This window comes from Citrus clementina, unplaced genomic scaffold, assembly GCF_000493195.1.
Source record: "Citrus clementina cultivar Clemenules unplaced genomic scaffold, Citrus_clementina_v1.0 scaffold_9, whole genome shotgun sequence".
Taxonomy (NCBI): Eukaryota; Viridiplantae; Streptophyta; class Magnoliopsida; order Sapindales; family Rutaceae; genus Citrus; species Citrus x clementina.
The window spans coordinates 19718472-19730158 of record NW_006261964.1 but is presented as its reverse complement, the minus strand read 5'-3'; the positions used below and the strand labels follow the sequence as shown (position 1 = coordinate 19730158).

General features: G+C 32.6%; 1 protein-coding gene and 1 long non-coding RNA gene across 3 annotated transcripts; one reads left to right on the top strand and one right to left on the bottom strand.

Annotated features, from left to right (window-relative positions):
* Positions 1-331: 331 nt before the first annotated feature.
* Positions 332-7278, bottom strand: LOC18033361 (phosphatidylinositol 4-phosphate 5-kinase 4). Of its 2 annotated transcripts, XM_024189287.1 has the most exons (9): positions 6304-7278; positions 6027-6195; positions 4863-5030; positions 4603-4768; positions 4369-4485; positions 1937-2130; positions 1578-1690; positions 1369-1441; positions 332-687 (listed from the first exon to the last, which is right to left on the bottom strand). In XM_024189287.1, exons 1-9 carry the CDS (start codon positions 7250-7252, stop codon positions 393-395), a joined length of 2244 nt encoding a protein of 747 aa, XP_024045055.1. In that variant the 5' UTR covers positions 7253-7278; the 3' UTR covers positions 332-392. The 2 variants fall into 2 exon arrangements, with proteins under 2 accessions (XP_024045055.1, XP_006421102.1); XM_006421039.2 differs by having other exon boundaries at positions 1566-1690; positions 6027-7278.
* A 1228-nt stretch (positions 7279-8506) lies between these two features.
* On the top strand, positions 8507-10689 carry LOC112097444. The gene is made up of 3 exons (XR_002904980.1): positions 8507-9063; positions 9508-9576; positions 10472-10689. It is a non-coding gene; the product is annotated as an uncharacterized LOC112097444 (long non-coding RNA).
* Positions 10690-11687: the final 998 nt, after the last annotated feature.

Sequence of the window (11687 nt, the reverse complement as noted above, 5' to 3'; positions counted from 1 at the left end):
TCATTTCTTCAGCAAAATAGATTTATCCAACTCCATTTCACATATAATCCTCTATATATATATAGATATAGTTTCAATTCAACAAAAAAATGACAAAAATTCCCAGGGACACTTCTCCTTCTCCCGAGACAAAATAATGATTGCATAAAGAATTCATTCTAGCACTACATACAATATACTTTTACATTTGTATTATGGTAGACACTAGCTCCAGGCTACAACAACTTTTATAAATTTTGACAAATTGACTTCGCTAACATAGTATATAATCATGTATAACTCCATAATAAATCAAGAAAGAAAAATGATTTCTAATCATTTCATTGGGACTCAATCTCTAGTGTGGTATATGTCATGCATTATACTTCAAAAACTTGCCGCTGGGTGTCGGTTTAAAGTTGAATATCTTCAGAGAAGACATTGAAAATGAAATCACGAAACCGCTTTGAATACTGCCTTGGATCGACAGCTGATATTGAAGTGGGATCATATTGAATAGATTTATAAGCATGCTCAAGCTTCTTGGTAATGTCATAGTCTTGAAGTATGTCGATAATTCCAAAGAACATTATAACTTCATAACATTCTCCAGTTGGTTCTCCTATCAGTTGCAGCTCAAATTCACCTCTTCTCACTGTTCTTTCAACACGTGCTGGCATGTTCCCGCCTAATCTAATACTATCCCTTCTGCAATGTATTGTTTATTAATTAATATTCTCCAGTTTTTTGCTAATTCCACAATCACATACTCTTTCAAGAAATTATTATTTAAAAATTATATTGACACGATAATGATAGTCATACTACCTTAGTTTAATTAAAGAATAATATGGTGTCAGTCAGGTTAAATAGTTGGTATATTTTACTAATTAATGAATGATATGTCATGTCATATTATTTATAATACAAATTATGTATGTAAGTGTACATAGATAACAGTGGAAAAATAATTGAAACTTGCTTTCTTAGTTTTCAAAAGTTATCAAAACCGCTTCAAAATTTTAAAATCCATTGACATCCATTTAAAGTTAAAAGATTAACTTTCAAATCATTTTTCTGGGGGAACCTTAGGTGCAACTGTGGCACCGTAGCCTGATCCCATTTTTCTATAGGCAATTTTGTCTTTCAAACTTGACAAAATTATATTTTATTGTCAAATTAAATTTTTAAAAGATAGAATTGCGCCGTAATTAGAAAAAGTGATTTACCTGTTAAAACTTTAACACAGAGAGGATTTTAGAACTTGAGTTGTGTTTCAGTTACTTTTGAAAACAAATGGGCACATCAATCATTTGCCCTAAAATAATTTGTACAAATAGTCAAGTGATCTAGCATTAATTGTAAAAGATTAAAAGATGTGTATATTACCTATCTGGGTCGAGAAGTAGGTGATCTATATCTACTCTAGATAGTCGAGGAACGACAACAATCTCGGAGTCACCTGCACAAAATTATATGTAGTTAGGTATAATTTCTTGCAAGAGAGTCTATAATACATTATTAAATCAAAGTGAGTGATGTTAATTAAATCAAAACTAATTAATTAATTAGTTTTATTGACTAACCTGGGTCAGCACCACAAGGAATCAATTCTCTGTCTCCAGAAACTTGTCTAAAGTGAAGACCCACTAGAAGACTATAGTCCATAATCCTCTCTTGCTCAAGAAAATCGCAATCTCTATCTATTTGCCTAAAACAAACAAGCAAAACAATCAACTAACTTCCAACATGTAAACAAAGGGATTTTGCTAACCATATAGTTATGTTCAAGTTTTGGATGTTCAGATTTTATAAATTCAAATTGAATCAGAATCTGAGTTGTAAAGGTTACTTTACATCCTTGTACAACTTTAATTTTAGTTCAAATCCAAAATATCCGAACATTCAAACCTGACTACCAGTTATTAACCATATATGTAATTATTGATATATAGACCTGCAAAATTCTTGAAACCAAGACTTTTGTAGTTTAAATATGAAATTGAGATCAAGATCTTTAAGAATAGTGGTTTCATCAATTTCTGCCTCAGGCTTGTCTGTTAATCTACCAAGAGACGATCCTTTCAGGTCGTAACGTCTATGAATTGTAAACTCCGAGCAAAAGAGATTTCCCATTATGATGAAGCGCACCTACAGCAGAAAAACCAAATTAAGACACTCGTTAATTTACGAGTGTGATAAGGTTGCAGCATCAACAAGAAACATTTATCACACTTTGGTATTGAGAACAATCTTTAATTTTTATGCACAATTTATGTATTGAAAAAAAAAGTGTGTTATTGAACATCTGCTGTAATATCAACCTTAACATCAATAATAAAAAAACTGAATATGAGTAAATAGCGAAAAACTGTGATGGTTATTATTTACATACTATTATTTACATATATACGCTAGTAGGATCAAGGAGTGAGCATTGACCTGAAACCAAAATTTTGATTTGGTTTGATAAATCGGTTTATTATGTATTTTTCATTGTTTCGATTCAGTTTTCAAAATAATTGTACCCAACTAACACCTGTTAAACTTAACAATTGCAAATCGAACCCAAACCCAAAAAGGAAATTTGGTTTGACTCAATTAAAACTGAACCAAGCACCGGATACTAGTAGGACGCTTCTATCATTTTCAAACTAATAGAATTAGGGTGGGGATAGTTGTACTCTACAATTACTTTGAATACTTTATTACTGAATACACTCATATTAGGAATGACAAAATTACCGACCAACCCGCAGACTTGATTGTAAAATCCTGCGCACTACAAGTAAGCCCCACTGCGAATTGCAAGTGGGGTTGTGTTCAGCAATAATCCACTGGGTACTAATAAGTATCCGCCAATCCGTATTTTTCATTTTAATTATTTATATTTTTAATTTTAATCATAAAAGTTACATTAAAAAATATAATCATAAATATATGTAAATTAAAGGTCCTTATTCCTAAATGTAACCTATGTATGTATATGTATGTATGTATGTATGTATCAAGATAGACACAATAATTTAATAAGTAGAAATTTTATAATTTTCAAGTTTAGTATTACTAATATTTCATTTTAATTTGACTTTTTTTTTTGTTTGCTTTAATAACTTGAACCTAATGATTGCTTACTAATATTGAGTTTTTATTTGTTTAATTAATTGTTAACAATAGCTTTATAAAATTTACTTATCAATGTCTGCTTTAACTTAAAAAGATGGAGCAAGCCATTGATATTAGTTACGATAATTTACCTACAACAGAAAAGCTTTGTGTTGGACTAAATATTTTTTTATTTTTTTAATGTTAAAAATTTAATTTCTTATTTACATTCATAGAATTTAGAATTAAGTATTTTTTGCAGACTTTTTAGGTTATTGTGACAAATTTATAGTTTGAATGATATAATTTAAGTTTTTATGTATTATAAAAAGTATTTTTTAATATTTGTAATTTTAAATGAGAAAACTCGCAAAAGAAAAATTTGATGTAGGTTGCAGGTGGGTTTGTTAATTATTAAAACTCTTAGTGTGCGGATTTTAAAAAAAATAAAAATTCACTACGGGTTGCGGGCGAGTTTGATAATTTAATGTTTTTGCATGTGCCGATTTAGCAATAACAAATTGGCAACGGGTGGTGCCCATTGCCATTCTTAACTCATATATTAATTTTTAAAAAATAAATATTACCTTGTAAACTCTGTAAAATTTCAAAAAAAAATTCCTTACTTTACAATTTAAATCATTTAATTTTATTTACTAATTAAAAGACCAATAAAGTTATTCAACAAACCCAATTTTAACAAATCTAACATACATTTACAACAAAATCAAATCAAGTTGTAAAAAAATGATTTAACATTATTTTAGTTGTTAAGTTTTATGTTCAATATTGAATTTTGAATCTGAAACAACTTGCAATGAGAACATAATAATAAAAACATATTATGTAAATACTAAAAAAAAAAAGTAGCAAAGAAGCAAAAGAAGAGGAAGTAGAAGAAGAAGAATAGCCGAAAGCCAAAAAAAAGTTGGTTATTTTACAGTACTTATGTTTATTTTATTTTTGAAAAATAAAAATGATTGCACATACTTTGTAATCAAATTTTTTTAAAATAAAGATTTTCTTATTGTTCATCCATATATTGATTAAAATGTTGGAAATAAAAGTTTCAGGATTTAAGCGATGAAAATTATGTATTAAATAATGAGTGTGCTATATAGGTATTCAATGTAATTATATAATATTTAATTATAATAAATTGTGCTTAATAATAATTCATATGCCAGGTAATTTTGTAATATTTTTTTATTAAAATTAAAATATTAAGAGTAATACTCATAGCATTAATTTTATCATTCGCATGCACGTTTTCTTTATACTTACCTTCCTCTGAATTGGGCCGGTTACTTTGACACAGTGTAGACCAAAAAATTTGATCACCAGAGTGTTCTCGTGTGCTCGAACATGATTATAATAAGCTGGAAGCATCCTTATAAGAACCTGACCATGTGGTACAAATAATCAACTGATGATTAACCAATGCAAATTAAAATTAAATGGTAGCTGGCACTGGTTAATTAGCTAGGAAAATATATATACTATTTAGTGCAAACTTACTTTAACTTCAGACTTCTTAATAGTTTTAATCATGTAGCGATCGTCATTGGTCAAGTAAAAGAAGCTACCGCTTTTACCAGGAGATGAAAGCTCTCTAAGTGCATCGTTCCCGCATATAGATAACATGTAATCAGCTGAATCTACCTTGAACAGTTTTCTTAATGTCCTAATCGAACAAATACAAATTAATTAATTAGAACTTTAACGGACTATGAAGATTGCAAATTCTATTTAAATTAATATTTATTTAGTTAAATTACCTAAAAACTAATGGGCAGTAATCCTTCCATTTAAATTCACCGGATGGGTGTGGCGGAGTATGTTTGGATCCTTCTGGTGGAAATTTTGTCCATACTTTTTCCTTGGGATCAAATGCTGAAGCCTTCAGATCAAGAGACGCAGCTGGACCAGGTCTTGCCACTGAATGCCTGTGTAAATTAGAGGGATTTGCATTTTGCACCGAATAAAATGACTTAATAACATTTAGAAAATTACTGAGAAATTGAAACAATTAAAATATGTCAAAATACCATATATTTTTTTAATATTAATAATTATGTCAAAATTCTACTTCTCAACTTATTGACATCTCTAAATCTCATATATATAGCCTATTACACTATTGCATCATATGATGTAATTGTATACCTGCACAAGTGTGGATAATTGAAATTTTCAAATATATATATTACAAGAGATCTCTTACATAATGATATAAGTTATATCAACTACAGGATTTGCGCTAGACATGCATAGAGTTGTATCAAGTAAACTACACTTAACTTGATTGGTGTAACTCTGTAATTAATATAACTTACATCATTATGTAAAGAATAAAGGTCCACCATACATACATAGATACATACATATATGTGTGTGTGTGTGTGTGTGTAGAGTTATAGTTATGGTTATAATTATCCCTAACCATATGGATAAGCTAAAAAATAAAAATCATAAATTTCAATATATTACAAGATAAAATATATTGTATTGAAGTCAAAATTTTTGCCTATTAATTTATACCTGACTTTTATATGATCAAATCTTTGGATGAAATTATTTTGTATATATATGTGCCTATGTATATATATGTGTGTGTGTGTGTGTGTGTGTGTATTTCTTTACAAAAATTTAGAGGTTGAGAGAGGCCTCAAAATTTTCAAATATAGTGCACCAAACATGGTTGTCCAAAGATTAACACAACATATATTTGATAGATGTATAAATTTAATCAACATATTTGAATTAAAAGCTATCAAATCCTAAATGCCCGATGCATTGATTGTTTGATGGAAAAATCTTGAGAGAAAATTAAAAACTCCATAACATTGTACAGAGTCGTTTCAAGTAGTTTTTAAGCAGTATTTTTTTAAGCTGGCCACCTAAAATTGAATCATAGAATGGGTTAAAAAATTTTGCAGTACCTTATTCCCAATTGTAGATTAAGCATAAGCTCATAGTTTTTATGATCTTTACTTATTGTTTCTCCTTGCCTTTTCCCGGGCCTTGGTAGTTTTAATGGTTGCAAAGGACTCCATTTGGGATTCCCATCATCAACTGATGCTAATAAATCACCACCATCCGAAATTCTCCCTATGTTCTCCCGATCACCAACAACATTAACATCACAACCATCGCCGGTGACAGCGCCTGCCGTAGCATTATCCCATATTTGCAACTTGTCAAATGGCCTTTCAATACCCACACTCACTCTCCCATCAACTGACATTCTCCTAGCCTTGTCATCATTTTTAGAAGAAGACCACATAGCAAGTCTTTTCTGTGATGGCAATACTGACAGTTTCTCTCCATCCACATCATTTACCTCACAACCTGATAAATCAACATCATAAACACTCCGGGGATCCCAATCTTGATTCTCCTCCGGTGACGTCTCCGATGGAAAATAAGTCCCATTTTGTTCATTAGGATCCTTGCTCCAATTTCCCACATAAAAACTATCATCTGGCCATTTAAAAGTTCCATTTCCTTTAGGCATACCATCTTCCCAATACCCATCATATGTATTTCCATTACTCCAAACAAATGTACCCTTCCCAAAAATCCCTCCTTTTCTCCATTCCCCAATATAATAATTCCCATTTTTCCAATTATATTTCCCTTGCCCTTCTTGCATCCCACATCTCCATTCTCCATCGTAACAATCTCCATGGGCATAACTTTTTACACCATGTCCATGTTTCAAGTTCATAACCCATTGCCCCCTATAAGTATCCCCATTAGATCCTGTATAAGTACCAATACCATCCATGAATCCACTTTTGAACTCGCCTTCGTACGTAGCCCCAGATGGCCAACTAAACCTTCCTTTCCCCATCGTTTTGCCACGATGCCATTCGCCTACATACATACACCCATCCGTCCATAAATATTTTCCAAGTCCATTAGGAAAATTTTCGTACCATTGTCCCGTGTAATAATCTCCATTAGGCAAAATTTTATCAGCAAGGTATGTCTCTCCTAAGGAGGCGGGCTTGTTATTGTTGTGTTCAGGATCTACCTCATTGTCATCATCCGCATGGGTTATAGACATTGTCCCAAATATGCTGTTTGCTCGCCGTCTTGCTGCTTGTGTTTTGCGTATCGTAGCCTCCCATGCCTTTGCCACGCTGCTCTGCTCTTTGCTCATTGTACTTCTTTACTATCTTTGTTTCCGCGTTAACACTATGCCATGCCCCCTTCAAGTAAATTTTTGAAAACAACATAACAAATTAAAGAATATTGGCCTCAATCAATCAAAGTGATTTTTACATAAACTAATTAAGGATTTATGTGCTTTAAAACAAAAATTTTCAACAATGCAGCAACCACGTAACGGTCAAATGTATCTTTCAATCTTTCTTCTCTCTCTTTTTTTTTTTTTTTTTTAGTTTATGTGAACAAAGCGAAAAGGGCGATTGAACCAAAAAGTACCGTTTTCCTTTTGGAACCAAACAAACGTTAGCGTTTTAGTCGAATCCTTTTGCATCTCAAATTTTTTTTTTCTTCAATTCTAAAGATTGTGCTATCTTTTACTCAAGGTTTGTTCATTCAATCACGATACAAGTGGAATATGTGTCCTTTGTGAGCTAGGTTAAGAGAAACTAGGAAAATTTCATGGCTCTAGAAGTAAGAAGAGCATTTCTCTCTCACATGCTTAATTTCTTAGTGAAATGAGAGACTTGTTCATCTCTCCAATGTCTAACAGCCCTGACACTTGGAGGGATAAGCGAAATCAAGGTGCATTTTGCTATTCTTAGTGTGTGCAGGCCTAAGAAAAATAGATAACATCTTTCTGGATTTTATTTTTATTATTAGTATTAGGAATTATTGATTTATTTTCGTTACAATAAGTGCTTTGTTCTTCTACAATTATTTTTTATATATACATGATAATGAATTTTAATTCTCACTTAAATTTTGAACATTTTGTTGCCTGTGAAAAAAAAAAGGAGATAACGAGGATTTATTTAGGATCTTATGTGATGCTGTTAAAAATATTATGGCATCAATAGTGGGATTATTATGGACCATTGATTTAAAACAAAATCATCTCCAATCTTAATTTAACTTTAAGAAATAGTTGTCAGTTATTTAAATTATAGTTTTTTTAATTATTCTTAATTTGATTTAAGCCTAGCTTATATCCTATTATTGCAAATATTTGTTTTATATAATTTTCAATTACTGTTTCTGTAACATATGCACTTCGGATTTCTTAATTAAGAGTGCGATTTAATTTTTCCTCTTCGCTTATAATTTTTAAATTCGTCACGACATTTTATCGAGAATAATTGAGCGCGATTACACGCGCCGATGCTCGGATTTTATTTTCATTACGGGTCCGAATTGAGCTTAATTTGTATTAAGCTTAAAAAAAAAGAACAAAGAGGAGGCTGGATTTTATAAACTGGAAATGGGCATGCATCTGAGAGAGAGAACCCGAGAGAGAGAGAGAGAGAGAGAGAGGAATTTTGACCCGTTGACCCGAAAACCCGACCCAGACCCGCGATATTGACCCGGACGGATCTCCTAATTCCGGCCACCTTACCGGCCGTACTTGGTACCGATCTGAAGCTTGGAAGCCGACCGTCGTATCCCCGTGGTCCTCGTCGCCGGAAACTGGCCAGAACCCCGGCGATTGGAGCTCGAAAGTGGCGGCCAAGATCTGTTTTCATCGCCGTTGATTCCGTCGGATTTGTGACGCACCACCACTTGTAACTGGTTCCTCACATCTCCAGCAACAATTTCCGACCAACCACGATCACCAGGGACGCCGGAAAACCGCCGAACGATCACCGGAAACTTGCGGATCTTTGGAGCTTCGATCCGCCGCCAGCAGCGAGCGTGGCGACTCACGGCCACCACCGTTGGACTCACCGAGGCCGGAACTAGCAGACCTAAGCTCCCTGTCGTCGTTGACTGAAGTCCGGTCACCGTTGACCGGCAAGGGGCAATTCGGTAAATTCATGGACCTTTTGGGGTGAATTTGTAATTTCATGTAATTAATGGACATTTTGGTAATGTTGAGTGAGGGCAGTGAAGTAATTTGTGATTTCGAGGGTAATTCGGTAATTTAAGATGTTAAGGACATTTCGGTAATTTTATGCCCCGAGGGTAATTTCGTAATTTCAGACAATGTGATTAATTTATGTAATCTGAATTGAGGACAATATGGTAATTGACGAATATGAGGATAATTTGGTAAAATAATGAAGTTTGAGGATAAGTTGGTAAAATATTGATGTTGGGGGTATTTTTGTAATTTTGGCATGTAGGGGCATTTTGGTAATTTTACTCATGCGGGAATAGTTTATCGTTAATAGAGATTTGATTCGAGATTTATTATATTAAATTGGTTGTATTTCTATTTACGGAGAATAATTATAGTGTTTCCGTGATTAGGAGGATCCGCATCCGCGAACAAGAATCAACCCGCAGACGTTGTTGATACCGAGTCTAGACATCATCACTGTGAGTGGAATATACAAAACTTATTTTCATAGTATATGCTGATTGTATGATAAGTATTTAATGCTTCGATTAAATGATTTTCCGGCAAATTAATTTTTATCTATGTGTTGGTCTTTATTGTTATTGAGAATGAGTTTGATTAATGATTTGATTAGCGTTTTTGAGTAAAGGCATGATATTAGAATTGAGCAGATTTTGAGATATGTTGAATAGAAAGAAAATGAGATTTCAGATGAGATTCTATGTTTATGTATATGTTATTTTTGAAATCATTAGACAGTACCCTTTCCTTCAGATACAGAGAAACAGATAATATGAGATGAGAAAAGTGATACAGACAAGAGATACAGATAAGATGAGATAGAGGCCTTTGGGGCCCGTCGGGACACACATAGAGGCTTTGGGCCGTGTGTTCGGGCGCTTTTGCCTTTTGGGGGCTTATGCATGCACAGTACAGATATATGAGATATGAGATGAGATCGTCCCCATCTATCCGTTGTAGCTCCGGGGCGTGACGTTACCCAGATAGTACGTCATTGCCCGTCCGTCGAGGTCCGGATATGATCAGATTATCCCCTGGGTACTTGTTTGATGATAGTTTTTAGTATTCAGTATTTGATATGATGAGTATTATATGATTCCATCGATTTTATGCAAATATATTTATTATAGTGTTTCAATGAACTGATTTGCATTAAATGAGTTTGAGCAAGTTCTTATGATATTTTGAGAAATTGATTTATGAAATTGATTTGAGGAAGTGATTTGAGAAAGTGATTTGAGAAAGATTAAATGATTTTAAATAAATTTATTAAATTGTCAGCAACTACTATCCACTCACTGAGCTCACTAAGTTTTATACTCATCTCTCTTTTATTATATTCCCCCCCCACAGGAGATTTACAGGTACATCAGTCAACCCAATAGTGAACGCTAGTGTGATATTGTGGCCACGTGATGGTGCTAGGAGTCGTGGATTTAATTATTATTATATTTGAGATTTTTGCGAGCTGTGTTTATTTATTATTTTATGTTATTAAGGATAATCGATGTATTTTGATATGAGGATGATTTGGATGATGTTTGATATATTGATTTGTGAAGTTGGTTATGGAGGATGGTTGGATATTAAATTATTTTGGGAGTGTTGCTTTATAATTTGCAGGATTGGATATGTTTTATTTATAAGGGAGACTCTGCCGAAATTTTTATAGAATAGTTTCGATTTTACGAGTTTAGATAGACTTGTCCTGGGGAGTTGCGGGGCGGGTCGTTTCAGTTTCACGATAAAAGATAAAAAAATAAAATTACACTTTTTTTAATAAGTGTATATATAGTAAACATAAAGTCATTATAAAATTATGTCATTAGAATTTTAATTAGATGCATATTAGATGCACCATTTTATTCTGTCGTTTACAACTAGTCTTGAACATGTAAAATATCAACATATAAACATATAAATTTTGTCTGAATCACACACTTCAACTTAAGAATTGAATCACAGTTGGCAAAACACCGAGTCCAACTCGGCTTTGGTCCTGCCCAGGTCCGACCTGGATCACTACAACAAATGCCCGGACCTGGGTTTATGCCCGGTTTTTAAACCGAACTCTAGCTGCCTAGATGAAATGAATTTAAAAAGAAAACAATTGTATCATTAAATTTAAAGTAAACAACAATCTAATGCCTACGTTCATTCATTCTCTATCAAAAACTTATATATTACATAATTATAAATATTACATAACAAATTATAAATATATAATTTCAAATTTTCAAAATAGACATGGTATTTTAGTTTTCAATTCGATTTTTTCAATTTTCAATTCGGTTTACAAATTGTTTAGATTTAACAATTCAACCTAAATAGATTGAAAAATTATTTCAGTTTGGTTCAGTTTCGTAATTCAGCTCAAGCTGCAATACGGTTTGGGTTAATAATTCACGTTACCATTAAACCATCTCATTATCAAAGTGACAACAATTCAATGTGCTACAAATCCACCGTCATGTTTTACACTTAAAGATTACTTACCCTTTTAATACACAATAAGCAATCTGTAAATTTGCAAAGTACCTGAATAACTAAGAAGTCTACAGACCTTAAT